At 58.2% G+C, this 21,652-nt stretch overlaps 1 protein-coding gene across 1 annotated transcript; it reads left to right on the forward strand.

Annotated features, from left to right (window-relative positions):
* Nucleotides 1–4,625: 4,625 nt before the first annotated feature.
* ONECUT1 (one cut homeobox 1) lies at nt 4,626–21,618 on the forward strand. Its single transcript, XM_050903600.1, is given in 3 exon segments — nt 4,626–5,005; nt 5,007–5,704; nt 21,326–21,618. Coding segments are annotated over 3 exon segments (1,371 nt in total).
* The last annotated feature ends 34 nt before the right edge of the window (nt 21,619–21,652 follow it).

A 21,652-nucleotide genomic window follows, 5' to 3' on the forward strand; every position in this document is an offset into this window, starting at 1 on the left:
CGCTCCCAGCTCCGCGTCCCCCAGCCCGGGCAGACACCCGCCCCGGGGGGCGTCCAGGGGGGGAAAGGCGGGGAGCCCTGCGCCCTTGGGCGGGCAGCTGGGGCTGCCCGGCAGGCTGGGAGCAAGTCCAGCCGCCGCGCTGCTGCCGCCCGGGCTGCCTGCGGCTCCCCTCGGCCCCGGGCTCCGGGGGCGAGGGCTGCGGGGGGAGCCGGGACACCCCCCCCCCCCCGGGCGGGCACCCGCTGCGAGCCCCCGCCGCCCCCGCCCGGCCGCAGCTTCCCCTGAAAGCAGGGCCCTCCCCCGCCTGCCCCGGCCGGTGCAGCCCTCTTTTCTCTGCCTGCCCCCGACAGATGTGTATGTTTTTGTCACCAAGCAAGTTTCCAAGAAGCTCGACGGGGGAAAGTCTGGAAAAGTTAATCCCCCCCGGCAGCTGTTGGCTTTGGGAGCCTTCGAGCGTCACCTTTGACACGCTCCCCCGTGCGAGGGGACCCGGGTGCCGCAAGCTGTCACCGCGCAGGAGGCGCGGGAGAGCCGCGCAGGGACGGGAGGGCGCGGACGGCGGCAGCGCACACACACGCAGTTAAAAACATAATAAAAAAATTTAAAAATTTTAAAGGGAAAATAATAATAAAATTTAAAAAAAAAATATCTCTGTCCGGTCCGCTCCAGCCTATTGTGATCGCTGCCCCGCGCTGCCCCGGGCCGGGCCGCCCCGTCCGGGCGGGCCCCGGTGCCCGCGCGGTGTTTGCTGGCGTCAGGCGGGAGATTACGGCCGTTTCGCGGTGTCATTATCTCGGATTTAAAAAGCACACACACGCAACGCAATTCAAACAAGCAAAGTTGCGTTTTAAGTCCGCTCCGAGTATCTGCTGATCAAATAAAGACTTAAGGGCGGTAACGATTATTCTGTTAAATATATGGTACTTGACTGCACAAGCAGTAATTGATTAGCGCACCGAAATGATCTCTCTCCGGCGCTCCCCCCTCCGCCGGCGGGGCGGGAGCCTCCGCGGGGGAACCGTGCCGGGGTCCGCGCCGAGGGGAGCCCACGGCCGGGCACCCCCGACGGCCGGCAGCCGGGGCAGCGGAGCGGTGTGCCGGCCTCGCCTTCCCAGCCCCGGGCCCCTGCCAGCCCATCGGGGGGTCCCGGGGCACCCTGCGGCCGAGCCGGGCCCGGGCGCCGTCGGGAAACCGCGGCACCGCCGGTGCTGCGCTCCTGCGCGGTCCTCCGCATCGGCGGCTTTTGCGCACCAGGGCCGCTTCGTCGTGGGGATCCCCCCAAAGAGTAACGGAAAAAATATTTTGAAAAGAAAAGATGCATGTAGGGCTGGGGGGAGGTGGGTACAAATCTACGGCCACTCTTTTCTAAGGCTAGAAATTGAACCCCGAGAGAGGCCGGCGTGTCACAGGACTCCCCAAATTGTTTGGGGTTGGTTTTATGCTCCTTTCTTGAAGAAAAAATTTGATGCTGTAATTTCCTACGAACTCGAGAGAGTAACTTATATTTGCTATGATGTTTGCTTTGGTAACTAATCGCTAAACGCGTGGAGATGAAATATTTTTAATTAAACTGTAAATTGTATACAGATATTGATAAAGAAGAAGCTGACAACGTTTCGATTAGATCTGTGACATCACCTCGCATTGGCCTGGGAAACAATCACAGCCGTTCACTTCGGCCTCGAAATGCTCTCGATAATTTTGTTTTATTTTATCCTAAACATTTCCTGAGATCATTAATTAGGTTTCGGGTCTATTTTTTCTTCTTTCGCGGATACACATTTCCTTATCTATCCCTCTTTTTAAGAAATGGAGGCACTTAACGTTAACACTACAAAAATTCAGAGAGATGTGGAAGCGCTTAGGGATGGGGGAGTGACTGGAGAGGTAGGAACTGTGCGGGATCTGTATGTATCTTTTAGCACAAAATAAAATATGGAGGACCTTCGTGCACCCGGGGAACACGAACGGAGGTGAGTAACGGATGTCTTTCGGAGACGTGGTTCAATGGCGCTGAATTCTTACAAATATATATGTGTGTGTGTGTGTTAATTGCAGGAAATAAATAAACCCGCTGTGGAAATTCTGAATTTGCAGGGGAAAAAAGCTCATGCTACTCGCTTCCAGGGCCGCACACGCAACATGCTTAGCAGATAGTTGTCGTGATTTTAAAAGTTTCCTGCGAGCCTGCCCGGCGTCTGGGGCTGTTTTTAGCTCACCGACCGCACGCACACACACGCGCAGACTGTGCACACGCAGCGGCACACACGCACACGGCCGGTCCCGGGCAGCGGCCCCCACGCCGGGCTCCCAGGGCACGGTCCCCCGTGAGCATCCCACGGGGGACCGCGACATACCGCGGTGCCTGGGCGAGAGGCAGCCAGCGGGGAGGCACCGGGTGCCGCCCGCTCCCCTCCGGGGCTCGCCGCGGGCGGCTGCGGGGCGGCGGGGCGGGGAGGACGGGCCAGGCGGGGCGGGGCGGCGGGCAGGGTGCCCACGCCCGCACCCCGCGGGGGGGACAGACCTCGTCCCCGCAGGCGTTGTGTCGGGGGCGGCCAGGGCAGGAGCGGGAGCAGGCCTGGCTCCGGCGGCGGGGATCCTCGCCGAGGCCCCTCCGCGCCCCTCGTTTCGGCCGCTGCTGCGGTACTTGGGGCTCAAAGCGCGGGGCGAGGGGTCTCGCTGCCTCACGGAGACGGTGCGGCGGCGAGTCCCCACGGGCTCCCGAGCACTGCGCTCCCCCTCGCACTGAGGGAAACCTCCGCAGGCCTTGGCCGTAAAGTTAGGGCGACAGCTCCGAGAGAAATAACCCCAGGGCTTAATTTCAGCTCGCTCCCGGGGTGACTCTTGCCCTAGGACCAGCTCCAATCTCTGTTCCTGTGGTCTGCGTCCCCTGCGTTACAGGCTCTGCGTTACAGACCCCTGCACTGATCACACCGGGGAGCTGCGGAGCGAGGCGATGTGCCCTCGCTTTGCATCCCGCCGGCGGGGGCTTTGCCGGGGCAGGTGCTCCAGCCCTGTCCCCCTCTCCGTGGAAGAGACGCCCGGCTCCTGGGGTGAGCCCCACCGCGGCGGGGACCTGCTTGCTGTCGCCGCGCCTCGCCGGGGCGAGGGGGCCAGGCGGCTCCGCGGGGTGCCCGAGAGCTCCCGCGGGCCCCGACGGCGGAGCGGGGGGAAGCGGCGGCGGCCGGGGCGTGAGGCGGGGCGGCCTTTGTGCGCTGCCGGCCCGGTGCCTCCCGGCTGCGGCCCCGCGGCTCTCCCGCGGCGCGCCTCGGCTCGCCCCGTCCCTCCCGCCGCTCGGCGCCACGCACACGCTGCACTCTGCCCGGCGTGGTTCGTTATCGTTAATGGGCGAACAATAGGCACATCTGCCCTTTCTTCCAGCATAAAGACACCTTAGCTAACGAGGGGGGTGGCGGGTGGGCTCGCTTTTTCTTTCTCCTCCTCCTCCTTTTCTTTCTTTTGGGGAAAAAAAATAAAAGAAAACCAGCGGCGTGTCCGGCTGCTGGGCGCCTCGGGGCATATGCTGGCCTTGCACCGCCGGGCACGGCCCCCGAGCCACTCGGAGTCCCCGGCGGGGTCTAGAGGGGGGGTCCCTCCCCATCGCATTGCCTGGTTGGACCCAGCGGGATCTCGGGGGGTCGGGGGGAGGAGAACGGGACAAGATCTTGGGGGAGGGGAGAGCTGAGGCGCAGGGGACACCCCGGCTGGACCCGGGACGCAGCGCCGTGGGGCTGCCGGCGCCCATCCCCAGGCCGGGTCACGGGAAGTTTCCCGATAGGGCAGCGCAGAGGAGCGATCCCCAGGCCGGCGGGCGTGTGGGGGCCGGCGGCTGCGGGACACCGCGGGTGGGCACGGCGGGGGTGCGGAGGGCACGGCGGGCACGGCCCGCGGGCGCCCCGGGGCAGGGCGGTCTCACGCCCGGAAGCTCACCGTGAGGTGAGGGCGAGGAGGCTCCGCGCTCACGGAAAACGCGGAGTCACCGAAGGGGCGGGGCGGGGCGGGGCGGGCGGCCCTAATACCCGGGAGCCGCCCGCCCGGCGGAGGCGGGGTGCGGAAGGGACCGGCCCTTTGCGCCCGCCAGGGAGGGGGCGCTAGGGCCCGGGGCGGCGGCGCGCAGCAGCGCTGCACCACCGCCTCTGGGCGCCGCCGCGCGGGGCTCGCCTCCTTAATAGGAGCGGTGACGTCACGAGGGGCGGGGGCGACGCGGCCGGGGGCGGTGCGGGGGCGCCGCGCGCATGCGCCGGGCCGGCGGCCGCGCCGCTGCAGCAGCGGAGCGGTGTCCAAACGGCGGAGCGCAGTGAGAGCCATGGCTAGAGATGGCGAGGGACGCGGCCAGACACCCGCCGCGGCTGCGGAGCCTGGCCTGAGGGAGCGGGGGCCCTAGAACCGACCCGACGGCGTCATCCAACAACAGAAAAAAAAACCCAAATAAATAAATTACCAAAAAAAAAAAAAAAAAAGGAAAAGCCGCCAGCCCGGCAGCAGCAGCACCGCCACCAGCCCACAGCGCCCGCCCGCCGCCGCCGGCCCGCGGGAGGAACCGGCCCGCGGCCGCCGCGAAGAGCTCCGGGACGCCCCGCCGCCCACCAGATAGATGTGCGGTCCAGCCGCCCGCACGGCCGACGATGAACGCGCAGCTGGCGATGGAGAACATCGGCGATCTGCACGGGGTGAGCCATGAGCCGGTGCCCGCCGCCGCCGACCTGATGAGCGGCAGCCCCCACCACCGGAGCGCGGTGGCCCACCGCGGCAGCCACCTGCCGGCCCACCCGCGCTCCATGGGCATGGCGTCCATCCTCGACGGCGGCGACTACCACCACCACCACCGTCCGCCCGACCACGCGCTGACGGGCCCCCTGCACCCCACCATGACCATGGCCTGCGAGACACCCCCCGGCATGAGCATGAGCAGTACCTACACCACGTTGACCCCTCTGCAGCCTCTACCTCCCATCTCGACGGTCTCGGACAAGTTCCCTCACCACCACCACCACCATCACCACCACCCCACCCCACCAGCGGATACCGGGCAACGTGAGCGGCAGCTTCACGCTCATGCGGGACGAGAGGGGTCTGGCGTCTATGAACAATCTCTACACCCCCTACCATAAGGATGTTACCGGCATGGGGCAAAGCCTCTCTCCGTTGTCTGGATCGGGCCTGGGGAGCATCCACAACTCCCAGCAAGGGCTGCCCCACTACGCTCACCCCAGTGCCACCATGCCCGCCGAGAAAATGCTCACCCCAAACGGATTTGAAGCCCACCACCCTGCCATGTTAGCCAGGCATGGCGACCAACACCTCACCCCCACCTCCGCTGGCATGGTGCCTATCAACGGGATCCCACACCACCCCCATGCCCACTTGAATGCCCAGAGCCACGGGCAGATCCTGGGCTCTGCCAGGGAGCAAAACCCTTCTGTAACTGGTTCGCAGGTCAACAGTGGAAGTAATTCAGGGCAAATGGAAGAAATCAATACCAAAGAAGTAGCTCAGAGGATCACCACCGAGCTCAAGCGGTACAGCATCCCCCAGGCTATCTTCGCCCAGAGGGTGCTGTGCCGCTCTCAAGGGACCCTCTCAGACCTGCTGAGGAACCCCAAGCCCTGGAGCAAGCTCAAATCCGGCCGGGAGACCTTCCGCAGGATGTGGAAGTGGCTCCAGGAGCCGGAGTTTCAGCGGATGTCTGCTCTGCGGCTGGCAGGTGAGCCCGCTGCGGGGCGGTCGGGGCACGGCGGCGGCGGCGGCGGCGGGGCTGGGGCCCCGGGCCTGGCCAGGCCGCCCCGGTCCTTGCCTGCCCCTGAAGAGCAGCCCCGGCCCCCCTCCGCCGCTCCGTTTCTCTCCGCTCCCTCTCCCGGCTCCGCGCACCGGCACCGGCCGGCTCCTCCGCGCCGCGTTCCCGGCTGCCAGACAAAGCCGAGCCGGGGCTCGGGCTGCGCACTGCGGCGCCCCGGCTTTCCCCGTTATCTCCCGGGCGGGGCGCACCCGCCAGGCTCTCCTGTCGCCGGCGGGACGGGGCCCAGCGTGCCCGGTAACGGGGCGCCGCCGACACCCGCACCGGCTGGCGGCAGCGCTGCCCTGAGCGGGCAGGGCGAGGCGGAAACGCTTTAACTGGCGGCTGTCTGACCGACCGGGCCGTAGCGGGCAGCACCGGTCCCGGCCGTGCGGTGCGCCGACACCCGCACGGCCGGGACCGGTGCTGCCCGCTACGGCCCACGGACGGGGTGCGAGGGAGCCCCGGTAATGCGCCGCCGAGGGGGGTCGGTGCGTCTGCTTTGTGCTGGTGGCGGCGGGCCCCGGGGACGGCGGGCTCCGGTCGCAGCGCCCGGCGGGGCTCGGGGTCGGCGCTAGCTCCGCGCCCCGCTCGGGTTGGGTTAGGTGTGCTGGGACAGGGGTTTTTCCGCACACGGTGCGAGCCCGGCGTGTGAATGGTGGCTGAGAAATGCTGTTGGCTAAAATCGTTAGGTTTGGTTTTGGTTTGTTTTGTTTTTAAACTGGTTGTAATTATCGTTAGGCCGTGGAGTTTGAATTTCGCGTGGATGCCTCTGCGTGAGAGACGCAGTCCGTGCCGTGTCTCCGCGCTGCTCCGGAGCCTCAAAACCCCTCAGCGTTTGCTGGCTCGCTGTGCTCCCCTGCGCGGCTCCTGTATTGTCTGCTGGGAGATTGCCGTCCCGTTCGGTACCTGTTCGCCGCCGCCGCCTCCCCAAACCCGCCAGCCTGCGCTCCCAGTGCAGAGCCCGGGTTTAATATGCCGTGAGTGAGGGTTTGTTAATTAAGTGATAGGTCTCCATTAATTTGTCCCTGGAGAACGCGAGACAGTCAATCCGAGTTGGAGCCGGGGTCACTGATCCGTTTCACAGACAAAAATAAGGGAAAGGCCAAATCTTTCTCCTTTCGAATGCACAAATGGTCCTGCGCGTTCGACTACCACGACGGTGGGAATTGGGACCCGCTTCCCGACCGTGCGGGGACCCGGCTGGGCCACCACCGTGTTCCTTGCCTGGTTTCAGCCAACCTCCTCGTTTCTGAAGCCTAAAGCAGTGCTAGGAAGGGCCCGTAGCAGGATCTCCCTCCCCTGCTGTAGCTGGCCTTGCGGTGCACACCGGTGGGAGGACGTTGCTCTCTTTGGCTTCCAGTCCTGCGGAGTCAGTTTCAAAGGTCTGAGCTCTCAGAAAATGCCCTTTCCGCCTTCCCTTCCTCAACAACCACCTCACCAGGAGAAAACCCCCGTCTTGCTGGTGCTACCCAGGAGAGGAGGATGGCGTTTGTGTTTCCAATATCCCCGTAACGATTTCTAAGGCGAACTTTCTTCGATTTGGAGTGTGTTTTTACGACAATTCGGTTGACCTGAATCTCCGCTCATTTGCATAGATCGATACTGGAAACAACCCCTCGCTTCGGAGTCTGCTGGCATCCCCTCCCTGGCGCTGCCGGCCGGGAAGCTCTGCCAGCCCCGGCTGCAGGCCCGGGCAGGAGGGAGGCGGCAGCTCCCCGCGGCGCGGCCGCTTTCTGCCGGGGGACGGCCGCGCTCTGCCCAGCTGCCGGGTCCGGAGAGACCCATTGTTCGCTTCTGCCCCCAAAACCGCCCTTTCCTCCAGCCACCCCAGCGCTGCCCTCGCATAAACGGATCCCGGTAATCCCGTTAGAGAGACAAAGCCTCATTATTCCGCCTTCCCTTTCCGATGAAACCCGAAAGCTGCCACCTTACGGAAACGGCCTCCCCGGGGCGAAACCGGGCTCGCAGCCCGGGGAGGCGGGGAGGGGGGGTGTGGGGTGGGGGGGTGTCGGGGAGGGCCGCCTGCGCCCGAGCGTCCCCGCGGCCGGGCCGGGCAGCGCAGGGCGCCAGCGGGGCCCCGCAGGGCTCTCCCCGCGCTGCCGGGCGCTGCGCGGCTTCGCCCGGCGCTGCCCCACCTGGGCGCCGGCAGCCCCGCGGCACGTGGTCATTTGCATAGCGCTGCGTCCCAGCCAATGGGGGCGGCCCCGGAGCCCCCCGCCCCGCCCCGCCCCGCGCAGGCAGCGCCGCGCTGCGCGCCCCTCCGCGCTGCCCCTCCTGCTCTGCAGGCAATCTGCTGTAAATGCATAAAGTATCGATTTTATTTTGTGCAGGTTTTAAATGTGTGATGATCTTACTAAGTGGTAAAAATCTGCCCCGGTTGATATTGATGTATGAACATCAATTCAAAATATCGTAAATTACTCCAGCCGACGCAAATTAAATTTCACGTCCAAATTATAACTCACTCCCGGGCGTTTAGAGAATTATCAGGTAGATAAATACCCAGAGCGGAGCCCTCGCCGCCTTCGTTTCTTCCCTTTCTGATTTTCTGTGGGCAGCGGCCGGGAGGCGGTGAGGGGGATGGAGCCTGCTTATTTTAGGCCTCACGGTCTTGCCCAGCACTTTATCTTGAGTATTTGCCCCTTCCAGCCATCCCTGGGGGATTCCTACCTCCCAGATTACAGAAGCTCCGACAAACAGAGGAAAAATTGGTAGTTACATGGAAGCAGGATTGAGGTCTTGACACTTCCTGGGCTGTCTCTTGAAATGTAAGCAGAACTGCTAATTGCAAAGCTGACCTCTTCCAGCCTCCATCTTATTCATTCCATCTTCCTTCTCCTCTCTGTTCTCTTTTCCTTTGTCTGTCCCCCCCTCTCTCCCCCTCTATCACTGAATATTTATCTATTTGGCCGTTTCTCCGTTAGTTAGTCTTCCCTCCCTCCCCCCGCCTTCACTGACATTTGGAAGGGCAGTGAAGGGATACTGAAAAAATAAATGCAATTCAAAGGAAATGTACAGCCCTTCTGCAGCCTGCTGGGATTTAAGGGTGAATTTATTTCAGGTTATTTTCGTATGCGGGGGGGAAATAGGAAGGGATAAAGAAGGCAAAACCCGACTCGTCTTGTTCAGGAAAAAAATAATCTGCTTCGAGCCATTTGTTATTAGAAACGCATCTGCCTGAAGGCCGGTTGCCGGCCCCGCACAGGCTGCCCGCCGGGGCGGGAGGGAAGCGCCCGAGGGAGAAACGCGGCAAAGAAACGTTTCGGGAACGGGCGAGGGGGGGCTGAGGGATCCCAGAGGCCCCTTTGGATCTACTGCAGGAGGGGGTCCGCTTTGCCGAGGTGCACCTTCTGAGCGAGCTCGTCCCGAAGGGGCCTCTCCGCGGCGGCTTCCCGATCGGGCTTCCCGAGCCCGTCCCGGGGAGGCGGGAGCCGGGCGAGGGGAGCGGGGGCCTTGGGGGCAACCGCGTTCGCCCGCGGGGCTCAGGCGGGAGGGGGGTGGCCCATCCCTCCAGAGCTGCTCGATATTTGCCAGCGACCTGACTGTTATTTTTCATAGTTGCACCTCTTTTTCTCCCCTCCTCTTTTTCTTTCTCCCTCCCCATGTGAATCCCGGCTAAACCGGAGCCTTGGGAAGCCGGCGAGAAATTCTCGCCAAATTAACTGTAAAGAAATCGATACAGTTATCAGAGCGTTTTCCACATTAAATATGAAACCTAATGAACGCCGTTTGCACCTCTCGCCCCGCCGGCCGCCCCAGCGTGCGCCGGGGAAGGCCGATGCCGCCCCGGCCCCCACCGCCTCGCTAGGGCCTGCTTAATATTTGCCCGGCGGGGACTTCGCATAAACGCGTTTGCATCAGGGAGGCGGAGGGCATCGACCGGGGGCTTCACCGCCGACACCCCAGCGCGACGCGGGCCCGGGGGAAGGGCCCTGCCCCTCCCCGCCCTGCGGGCCGCCCGGACGCCGCGGGGACGGGCGCGGGCCTGGCTCCGCGCACCGTGGGCGGTGACAGCGGCCGCTCCGCGGCTGCCGGCGCGGTGCTGGGGCCGAGGCAAGGTGCCCCCGGCCCGCTGGGACCGGAGGGCGGGAGAGCAGCCCCCGGCCCGTCCCCCGGCGCGAACGGTGCCCCGCCGCAGCGCCCGGTTCGCAGCCGGGCTGGCGCTGGGAGCCGCGCTTGTTTGCCGGCCGTGTCCTTGCGGCGGGATTGATTTACAGCCGCTCGCACACAGCCGCGTTTGCCCTTCGTTAATGTTTGCCCAGCGGGAGGAGGAGGAGCGGGGCCGGGCGGCGGCGAGCCGCGTTCCTCCGCACCGGGCCGGGCCCGCCCCGCGCCCGTCCCCGCGGAGCCCCCGCCCCCGCAGCACGGCTCGGCCCGTGCTTGTTTGTTCGTTCGCTTGTTTGTTTTAATTACCCGCCGCGTGGCGGGGAGGCGCCGGGGGGCCGTGCCCTGCTCCCGCGGGAGCGTTTGGATGAAATAGCCTCGAAACGGGGCCGCTCCCGACCGCGGTCACCGCCGGGGCCGCCCCGGGGGGGCCGCACGGCCGGGCTGCGGGCGTGATGCCGGCCTGGCGCGCCGCGTTTGCCCGCCCCGACCGGCCAGGGCCACCGAGCCGCCCGCGGCCGTCGCCCCTCGGTTCCCGGGGGTTCTGCGCCACCTACTGACCGCCGGCGGGCGGGAGCCTGCCCCCGGCCCCGCCGGCCCGGGCACCCCGCCCGCACCGGGCCGGGAGGCGGCGGCTCCGGCGAGCGCTGCGGGCCGGGGTGCATCCTGGCGGGGTGCCCTGCGCCGGTGCCCGGGCTGCCGCCGCCCGCTGGTAGCCCGCTTCCTCGGGGCGAGCGCGGGCGGCGCGGCCCGGCCCGGCTTCAGCACCGCGGACAGCTACCGCCGGCCCGGCCCGGCCCCGCTCCCGGCCCGGCCCCGGCGGTCCCGCTCCCGGGCGAGCCCCGCGGCGGGCCGGGGCGAAGCCAGCCCTCCCGTTTCGGGGACGAGGCCGCCCGGAGCCCGGCCGCCGGGCTTTGCCGAGCCGCCCCACGGCTGCCGGCTCCGATGGGGAGCAGCGCCGCGTCGATCATGCGTAACGGCAGCCGGGAACTCGGGCTGCGCGGCTGCGGGGCGGGCCGGGCTGTGCCCCCCCCTCCCCGCGGCCCTGTGCTCGGGCTGCCCGCGGGGGCGGCGGTGCTGCGGCAGCGGGGGTGGCTCGGCTCCCGGCCGGGCAGCGCGCCCCAAGGGGACCTGGTTTGGGGATGGGCGCCTTCGTACGGGTGCGTCGCCGGAGGAGAAGCGAGCTCCCCGCAGCGCTGTGACTGTGCGTGACCCTGCCCCGGGCCCCGCAAGCCGGAGGGGTCGGGGTGCCCCAGGAGGAGAGGAGAGGTGCGTGGCGCCAGCGCTGTGCCCGCCGCAGGTGCCAGCGGTGGGGAGCCCGGGCGCTGCCGGGGCTGCAGCTGGGTGCTGGCGTGCGCGATCTGCCCTTCACACAGCCGGAAAGGGACGGGATGGGGAGATCGAGACAAAATTACCTGGAAATGCCCAGGCCAGGAATGCATCGGTGCCTGCGTTGGCATGTACCGGCACTAAACCAAAGCTCATGCTTTGCCTCAGGCAGCCTTTACCTGTCCTCTGTGTAGCAGAAGGATCCCCGTAACCTCCACACAAGGGACAAGTTCGTTTCGAGGGAGACCTAAGCTGACTCTTAAGCGCGGGAGCTTTTGCTGAAGTGCTGGTGACTTTAAGCTGAAGACTACAGGCATCGAGGGGAGTTTTTCCTGAGGACCGAGCGGGGACCTAGCATGGCATCCTGTCGGGTACTTCCATGATCAAATCGATAAATGTTGATTCACATTTCAAACATAAATCCATCTGGATAAATCATGTACTGACAAAGAAGCGACCGATGCTTACTGACTTTCTTCAGAAATGCGGCTTAGTTGAGCCATTTTGCTTAAGAGGAAGTCAGTTTTATGATGCTGAAAGAGTAATTTATAGGAACAATTTATTAGCTCAACAGTAGTTTTGATTTTTTCCCATTTTAGGGCGATAGGAAGTCTCAGTGGTAACATTTTGTGTACAGCCCAAATGGCAATTAAAACGCGATGGATTGCTGTTTCGCAGGTGTGCAAGCAGCATCGCAAGCTGCTGCGGACTGTGTCACGTCGGCGTTGGTGTGTGCAAGCACTTCTGGTGGACCGTTAGAAATGCTGCCACTTCAAATAGCTAAAAGTATTAAATCGGGTGACACGGGGGCCTCTTCCTTCGCGACTTCTGCGCAGAAGCTGCTGCAGTGAACCCGCTCTAAGGTTATGGATATTTTTAAGGTACAGCAATACTGCATACATTGCTACGTGCATCCTAGGTCTGTCGCTAAGGAGTTACCCACAGGCGGTGCAACTAGCGCAGGCAGATTTCCCGCAGGTCCGCAGCCCTCCCCCCGCAGAGGCAGGCTGCCACACTGCTGCCGTAATGCCCCCCCCAAACGGAGGAACTTCTTTGTGTCATCACTGCTGTATCTCTTGTTCATTTGAGACGGATCTCGCTATTTTGAATATATTGTCGGAATTGACTGAGGGCTTAAAAATTGGAGCAGGGGAAGCGGGAACGGGCAGGTAGGTCCTTAGGAAAAGAGCCCGAGAAGCTGGCCGGGTTTTTAAGTCTGACTCAGGTAATTGTCCCAGTGAAGGTTTTGCAGTGGATTGCGTCACTTCCACCGCTCAGAAACTCCATTTTCGGCGGCGGCGGCAGAGCCCCGGGCTGGGGCAGCAGAAAGGGGCGGAATGAGCGGGCCTGAGGCCGAGCCCTTTACCCCAGCGCCTCGGAACGCCCCGCGGGAGGATTCATTCCCACTGCACCATTCAACGCAGGCGGCAGCGCGCAGGTGCGGAGCTCTACCGCTGCCCCGGGCCGGCGGGTCCGACGCCGTTCTGCGGCGGTGTGCGTCCTGCAACCCCGCGCAGGAGTGAGCTGGCCGGGCGGGGCGCCCGGGCGGGGCGGGGCGGGGCGGGGCGGGGCGGGGCTGCCCGGCGGCGGGGAGCGCGGGGCGGGGCGGGGCGGAGCGGTGGCCGCTCCCCGGGGGCGGCGCGGGGCGGCGCGGTGCGGAGCGGCCGCTCCCGGGCGGCGCGGCGCGGCGTGAAGCGGCACGGAGCGGGTTGGGGAGAGGCGCGGAGCGGCGCGGAGAGGAGCGGAGAGGAGCGGAGAGGTGCGGAGCGGACAGGTGCCGAGCGGGCGGCGCTGCCCGGCTGGGCGGTGGGGGGTGCGAAGCGGGCGGCGTTTCGAGGAGGAGCGGAGCGGCGCGGAGCGGCTGGCGCTCCCCGGCTGGGCGGTGCGGAGCGGTGAGGTACAGAGCGGCGCGGAGCGGCCGGCGCAGCGCGGGTGCGGCGCTGCGCGGTGCGGTGCGGTGCGGTGCGGTGCGCGCCCACCCCCGCTGGGCAGCGGCCGCGGCAGCGGCGAGGAGCGGGCGCCACCCAGGGCCGGGGGCTGCCTGCGCCGCTGCGGGGGCGGGCGCGCCGGGAAGGGCTAACGCGATTAAAATATTGATGTAGTCGCAAAAATCGTTCATTAAGGCAATTTAATCTTTGCTATTAAATGTCCTTTCAATTCATTTGGGGTAATTAAGATGCAGTTAAAGTGATTAAATTCTAATTACTTATGCTAGACAAAGAAATATTTGTCACAGTAATATGGTTAACTGAAGACCCAGCTAAAGAAATTTAACATTTACTTTAAGTGATATCGCAGGAAAATCAGGAGCTTTCCCCTGATTGATCCACTTAGCAACATATTCTGTAATGGTGATGTCAGCTCAGTCAAGTGGTTACAGATCCATCAACACTGTAAGTTTGTGTAAACCCCAGAATCCCAAACTGTTGAGTCAGCGCTCCTTAGTCAGATTCACTTTATTATTCCAGGGGCAGCAAATTAAGGTCACTCATTTTAATACAGTGCGCAGGAGTGAGATGTTTACCATTCAGTCTCAGCTGGGATCTATATGTTGGCAGGCTGATGTCATTCTGCGAGCTTCCTGTACAGGAACATATTTTTATCTCTGTTCATGTTATGAAACAACAAAAGAGGAGTATTGCCTGGGCTTGATGGCAGAGAAATAAGGCACAGACCAAATGCCCTCTGAGCAGATGGATACACCTGCCCTCTAAATAAGTGTAAATACAAATCACTAGAGAGCCAAGTGCAAAATGCTGAATGATGCCAGGAGTAATAAGAAATAATTTAGGGTGGGTTCAGACATTTCAGAATAGCCCATACTCTCTTCGGTTGAAAGGGGAAAGTTTTGGGCAGCAACCGATGAACTGTGTCACCCATGTGGGCTTTCATCACTGACACGTGAATGGCCTTATCCCACGGTGGGTTGAAGCTTTTGAGAATGCTCTTTGCAGCATCAATGCTGTCTGCTCTCTGCTACCACGGGAGCACATGGCCACAAGCTGCCCTGATGTGCAGAGGCTCTGTCTCACACAGCACCTTTCCGGAGGGATCCCATCTCCCAGGCGCCTTCCAAGGCCTCAGGGCAGTGACAAGGAGGATGGGGCAGTGCAGGGGACCACCAAATGGCGACGTATCAGAGTGAATGGCACACGGCAGCTGCGGTTATTCATCCAGGCCAAACAGATTTGCTTGCGTTTAGTTCATTTGGTGAAGTCTGCCCTCAGGTAGCATGTGTCTTATAGGCCCCTTATCTTGTTCTCATATTCCCCCAAATATAAAGTTTTTGATAATTAGGAGAGACCTGTCATCCGTGTGTCTCTCTGCACACTCCAGGGGTGTTATTCACATGATAAGGATGGAGCTTATCACACTTTATTATGTATTATCATCACCATGAATTTACCATAAACTTTTGGCTACTGGCTTCCACTGAGCTGTTGTAGGCAGTGTGATTAGGACTATCTCTGACGGCCAAAGTCCTTAAGCAGTTTCAGCCTCCTACGGAAATCCTGCTGCCTTTTCCACCCAAAGGTACAGCCTCCTTCAGAAGCATATCCCCCAGGATATTCTCTAGCTTGCACCAGTGAAGAGTTTTCACTCTCTAAAAATGTTATTGGATATTTTGTGATGTTTCAATGCTAGAAGCGGATGCTTTAGAAAGAGATTCCCAGGGTCTTAGTGGGCGCAGTTCAGACTGTAGCTGAGGCAGTCCCAGCTTTTATAGACCTGACACAACAGAGATTAGAAAGTACATGCAAGGAGAGAATTCTAAAAGTTTTTTTTATGTCTCCAAGACATGTCCTGTACACATGAGGTCAGGATAGCTAAAAGACTAGGCTTTGCAAGAAGAGGGGGAAAAGATGATCATAACAAAACTTTTGAGAACTCTTTCAAGTCAGTCTAAAATATGTCTCCTTGTCTCTCCTATGGCGCATGCAGAAATGCAGGGCTTTTGTCGGCACTTCTTTGAGCTGGGCTGCGTCATTTCTTGGGGTTTTCCCACTCATGGGAAGGGTAACTGCTCTGAACCCACAGCAATGAAGCTGTTGGCTTGTAAACTCCCCATTACTTTCTGGGAATCTCACACTGGAGTCTGAGAGAGAAGCATAAAGCAGTTGTTTTTTTCTCCTACCTGTCTGAAGCAAATATAATGCTCATGAATAGTAAGGGTGAGACAGTCCTCAAAACTAAACCAGTCCAGTGATGGGGTGGTGAAGACCCCAGAGCTCGGTGCTGAGTTTACCTTCTGATGTGAAGCAACTGGAATGTGCCTCCTCAGGCAAGACAGAGCCGAGCCCACAGTCATGAGAAATCCCCAGTCCTCTTTGTTCCCCAAAATGAACATTTCAGCTACAAAATGGGTTCCTACAGACTCCTTCTGTCCGAAGCATCTGGCTCAACCTTCCAGCCACGGCACTAACTGGTGTCAAATAATGTGTCAAATGTAATGGAAATTAGTGTGGTGTGAACCTGCTCACGGGGACCTGAACTAAGACCACCACCTCATCTCGTACAGGGCACTCGATGGCCATCAAGTAATAATGGCTTGTGGTCAGCAGTGACCTGGGCCAGAGCTGGAACCATGACCTGTCACCTCAGGGTGAAAGGCCCCGTATCCCATTGCTGGTGGCCAGCACACAGTCTCCTCTCCATGTCAACCAGGCTCTGAATTCAGCATGGCTGGAGACGTTATCATGTGTGTCTCCCCATTGCTGGTCTGGACCTGCTCTGGGTACAAACAGAGGGAAAAAGGGCTCCCTGTAAACGGAGACCCACTTGCCTTGGCTTCCTCCTCCACAGGGTGAGAAGACTCATGCCAAGGCACCGGTGGGACTGTACACTTCCCTTCCACGGGGAGCCGTAATGCCGTGCTGTTGCAGTGCACTCCGGCAGGTGTGTTCCCCTCCTGCTGCCCTGTGTCCCTCCTCCCTTTCCAGCCACTTTGTACGGTCAAAAACCCAGCCGTGGCCATTGTGTGTGCCTGTCCTGGAGCTATGGGAACTGCTGCCGGCAGCTGGTGAGCGGTGTGACCCTTCGGAGCGCGTGGCCGCTGCCTCCGCCTGTCAGTGTGCATGTAAGGGCATGGCGCTCTCAGTGCCAGGTCTGAAACCCCCTAAATCCACCTTCTTCTTCCTCAGCATCTGCCACTTTTCCATCCTGTGTCTGAGAGCGTGCACTCAGTGATGGCAACGTGGTGGGCCACCAGCTGAGCAATGCCTCTCGCAGTGAGAGTAGTCCTCTGCCTTCACAACTAGCCACGGGGCTCGGGGCAGAGTTTGCCCAAGTAGGATTTTCTGTTGTCGTTCCCCCTGCTCGGGTGCCAATTTTCCAGAAAAGCAGTCAGCAGAACTTGTGGTGGTGTTTTATTATGTGCCCCAAACAAACCATCAGAAAGCAGGTTTATTGAGAGTATTACCGGTTTCATTCTTTGCTTCTGGTTTTTAGAAAGGGAAATTCATGTTTGCCAGATACAGCTAGGCACATGTGTATGCACCAAGTGGTCCTGAAAATTGATTTATGGTAATCAGGGTGTTTTTCCTTAGATTTTAAAAAGAAATCCACCCTCTAGGGATGAAAGACTAGATCAAACGTCAGGGTTAACACCTGAGCTTACTGTAATCTTGACTTTTAGACTGACAGAACAGTGTAGTTCACATCACAGGTGGGCAAAATATCCTCTTCGCTATCTCAACCTAAAGATGCAATTAGTGTGTTTTCATAGGGGACACGATCCCGCTTCACCTCCGGCAGAGCAGGACTGATGCCGCCGTGCTGCACATAGCCGGGCCAGCTGGGTGCTGCAGAAGAGCAGCAATAGATGGTGGAGCTGCAGCGGTGAGCCCCCGGGTCTGTACCATGCACAGGCAACTGGGCCTCAGGTTTGGCAAGTTAACTCGGCCAAATCCCTCGGGCGACTTAGAAGGAACAAAGGGAGAGAAAAATAGATTGATGGACTGTATCAGGAGAATTGCAAGTGTCAAAAATATCTGTTGCTCAGGGCAGAGGAAGATGGAAGTGACTGGAAGAGGCCAGAGTTCAGCAGTGGATTTATAAGGCTCCTCTGGCACTGATAATATTACATTGTCATATCTGCACATGTGTTGCCAGAGTCAGAGTGACTCTTTCTTTATCCTCTTCTTTGCTTTTTTCTTAACTAGACTTTCTTAAGGCTTTTTCAAAAGGCATCACAAGGAGCATCGCTCAGCTGGGGCAGCCCAGAGACAAAGAGCACAGCTGTCTGCAGTGGGGAGCGAGGGCAGCACGCAAGGGCAGCAGGCAGCACGCGAGGGGAGTTGCAAGGGGCAGCATGCAAGGGCAGCAGGCAGCACGCGAGGGGAGTGTGCAAGGGCAGCATGCAAGGGCAGCAGGCAGCACGCGAGGGGAGTGTGCAAGGGCAGCGTGCAAGGGCAGCAGGCAGCACGCGAGGGCTGCGTGCGAGCAGGTGTGCCATGGGAGAGGTGCACGCCTCTGGGGAGCACAGCACCCCACAAAGCGCCTGAGTTCAGCTTCTGTGCTGTGGGAGAGGGTCCGCTCACAGTGCTCACGGGCAGGGGCACGTGAAGGACATTAGTGTAAATTACTTTTATTACCTTCTGCTACGCAAAATAAAATCCAGATGAAGGTGTGTGATAAACAGTTTTGAAGACAGGCTCTGGTGTTTCTCCAAAAAAGGGTTTCAGTCGGTGTCTCTGGAGCCTCTGACTTCAGCGGACACCCTTGCCGGCATTAGAGGAGGACCTGGCCGAAGCAGGCGTAGCTGCTTTGTCTGAGCGTGACCTGGGCTGAGTGCAGGCTGCTGTCACCGGGCTGGACGGCCCCAATTTGTCAGCCCTGGCAGTGTGAGCTGGCCGGTCTCTGTGCCTGCTCTGGATAAACTCTCACGTTGGAGCAGATTTTATCCCATGGTGTACATTTGTTGCCTGGCAAGCTGGAAGCTACAATTTATTATTAAAATTGATTGGCTCTAGTGCAGGGAAAACGATCGTAAGGAAACCCTATTACAGTTTTTCATTATCACCATTATTTATTTTTAAGTGCTATTAATATTCTTGAGTCTGGACAAGGCAGAAGATGAGAGGTGGTATCCGCCCTTGCTGCTCACAACCCGAGGCCTGGCAGTACTGTCTGCAAGGGTTCTTTGAACAGTTAAGCATATTGGAAAGTTTTTGCCCTCAATCTGCCTCTGGTGAATGCTAATGGGAGCAGAGCTGAAAAGGAAACAACTTTTGCGTTGCCTGAAAATGATCCGGATTTCGCAGGTGTTCCCAGTCTCCCCCAGGTGGAAAAAGGCTCTGGAAGCAATGCTGGGCAGAGACAGGGCCAGTGTGCTGCTCAGCAGGCACCGCGGGTCCGGGAGGATCCAGAGCCCAAACTGGGCTCGGCTGGGCTGCTCTGCTAGGGGCAGTGGCTGCCTCGGTTACACGTGTTGGGCTGTGCCGTGTCCAACGAGGGCTGAACCTGTTGCGTGTGGGTCTTCGTGTCTCAGATAAGGTCCCAAATTGCAACCGAGTCACTGTCTCACTCTCTCTGAACCAATATGTCATTAGTCCTTAATTCAAAGTAGAAGAACTCCAACTTGGATGTGAGGACAAGAACTGTCTTATTTCGTAGGCTGAGCTAGAGCATAGCTTCCCCTGTTCCCACTGGGTGTGGACCAAGCCTTAGGAAACCAGCAATCCTGCATGATAGTCTGTTAAAAAATAAAGTCCACACTGGTCTGCAGGATGGCTCCCAGCTTCTCCAGGGAGCACCATGGGAACCTCAATGCTCACTTTCTGATGGGCTTGACGCAAATTAAGTTTTGTTTGCAAAATACTAAAATTGGCTTATTTGTTTCATAGACTGGATAGGATTTATTTTTTCTCCCCAGCAGTGAGCACTTTTTTCTTACCTCTGTGATGTTACTAGCAGTAATCATGACATCTCTGATACAACTGAAGTTGAGGAACAAGGTATGTTGTAACTCTTGGGACATTTTCTGAAGAAATAATTATTCAGGACTATTACATTTCAGGAGACGAGCACAAGCTCAGGAAGACAACATGTGAAGCAAGTTAGTTTCACAACAGATGGTTGTTTTTTTGTTATTCTCTATGATTTCAGAGAACTCGTGTTCTGATGAGTTTGTGATTGAAACCCCAGAGGTTTACGCTGCTGATTGAACTAGCTTTGTATCTACTGCTGTGACTGTCATTTGTGATGTGACGATTCCTGCTGAAGCGTTGTACAGTGCTGACTCGGATCACGCTATTTGTATAGTTAGGATTTTGTGACAAACGATGATCTAGACAGAGTATCTAGGTGAAAGCTGGAATTTGTGTAGTCTTTGAAAAAGGAAGGGGTAAAGTATCATGAGCAGAAGTGAAGTGTTAGGCACAGCAAACTTTGCCTGAGTTTGGTTTGTCTCCTTTGCTGCATGAGCCCGTTAGCAGGGGCAGAGTCAGAGCTGGAGGCTGAGGTTGTTACAGAGCCGAGCTTCTGCGGCTGCTTTCATGGGAACTTCTGATTGTCAAATGGTTAGATGTGTATAAAAGATTGAGATGCTGTTCATATCTTCTTTGTTCCTCATTCCTAATATTTGTCAGTAAATAACAGACTATTCTTGCAGAAGTCTTTTTAACCCTTGAGTTATCAATGTTAACTTTCAATGGGGATGCAGCATTATTTCAATAGGCACTGGTCCCCACAGTGAATTCAGCAGCTTGACTTCAGTGGAGGCTCGCTTGCATAAGGAAACCTGTTTTTCAGCCCAGAAGCTCCACAGTGTTTTAGAGGTCAGGATGTAACTTCAAAGCACTCTTCAAAGGTTTTCAGATAAAAATAACTGTAGAAGATATGAGTTTGGCATCGCAGTCAATTTGATTGATGTTTCATTGCTTATGAAAGAATGTGTAGCTGGAACATACATTGTTAGGGAGCTCTTCAAAAGCTTCTCCTCAGAGGGGGCTGAGACGCCGGTGTCTTGGTCCCTGCCTGGGCCAGCAGAAGGTGCCTTTGCATCTCCTGAATCTTGCTGTCTGATCTGTGCAGTTGCTATTTCTCTAAGTACAAAAGGTGGATGACTATTTTTATACCTCCCTCGAGCAATTAAACCCTCATGCCAAGGTTGGCTCTCGGTAGTAATAAAAGATGTAGGAAGGACATTTGTAATTTGTTGTTTTCATTCCAATAACCATGGAATAGGTGGAGACACTGCACAGAATTCTTCATATAATCAGCACTGATCTCCACAGAAATCAGGAGTAGACAGGCACAGAGACAGAACATCCATATTACCTTCAGAAATACATCTCTAAATCAGCATTAGAGGAGATTGTTAGAGAAAAAAGGGGAACAGACAACTTCAGACTCTTTTGCAAGTGAGACAGAGCAATCTGTCCTCCCAAGGAAACCTTTATCCTAGCGAAATGCTAACAAGATGAGCTAGCGCACAGTCAAAGGCTGGCAGGGGGATCCAGGAGTCGCCCTCCCATCCCGTCAGATCCTGCCTGGCAGGTGATCTGCAAGGCAGATTTGATACTGCAAGCGCCCTTTAATAGTGTAGAGCAAAGTAATGTTCTGAAAGGGAAAGAAGGGATGATAGATGAAATAAGGTGAAATTCTATAAGGAAGATTTAGTATACCATTGTTCTTCATGTCAAAACATGGTTTATTTTGTTCAGAATACATAATCATCTGGCCTGTAAGACTGTAGTAGCATCCTGATTTCTCCCAGTTCCTTATTTCTCAGCCAATAAAAAGCTACAGAAATGGATTGACAACAACTAATGAAGGTAAAAAAGGTGGGCAAGGTTGACTGTAGAGCTCAGTGAATTTCCACTCTGCCTCGTAGGGATATTACATAGTTAAATTCCCAGCACTAATGGGCGTTATCAAAATGTAAGTTCTCAATAATGGCATTTGCTGAGTTTCAACAGCCAACGACAACGGTATTTTCTAACTTCTATTCTTTATATTTTTTATAGTTTATAATAAGTTAGAAAATTAAATGTAACACATCCTCTCCAAATTTGGAAGCTGACATGAACGGTCCTTTTTCCTTAGTTTGTCCTGTACTACGTGCCTGCGCACTCCTCTGCCAGCCCTCTCTAACCGTCCTCCCCTTTCTTGCAGCGTGCAAGAGGAAAGAACAAGAGCACGGGAAGGATAGAGGGAATACACCCAAAAAGCCTCGGTTGGTCTTCACGGATGTCCAGCGTCGAACTCTACATGCAATATTCAAGGAAAATAAGCGTCCATCCAAAGAATTACAAATCACCATTTCCCAGCAGCTCGGGTTGGAGCTGAGCACCGTCAGCAACTTTTTCATGAATGCACGGAGGAGGAGTCTGGATAAGTGGCAAGACGAGGGCAGCTCCAATTCAGGCAACTCATCTTCTTCATCAAGCACTTGTACCAAAGCATGAAGGAATAACCACGAACTAAACCTCGGTGGAAAAG

This window comes from Gymnogyps californianus, chromosome 11 (assembly GCF_018139145.2).
Source record: "Gymnogyps californianus isolate 813 chromosome 11, ASM1813914v2, whole genome shotgun sequence".
Taxonomy (NCBI): Eukaryota; Metazoa; Chordata; class Aves; order Accipitriformes; family Cathartidae; genus Gymnogyps; species Gymnogyps californianus.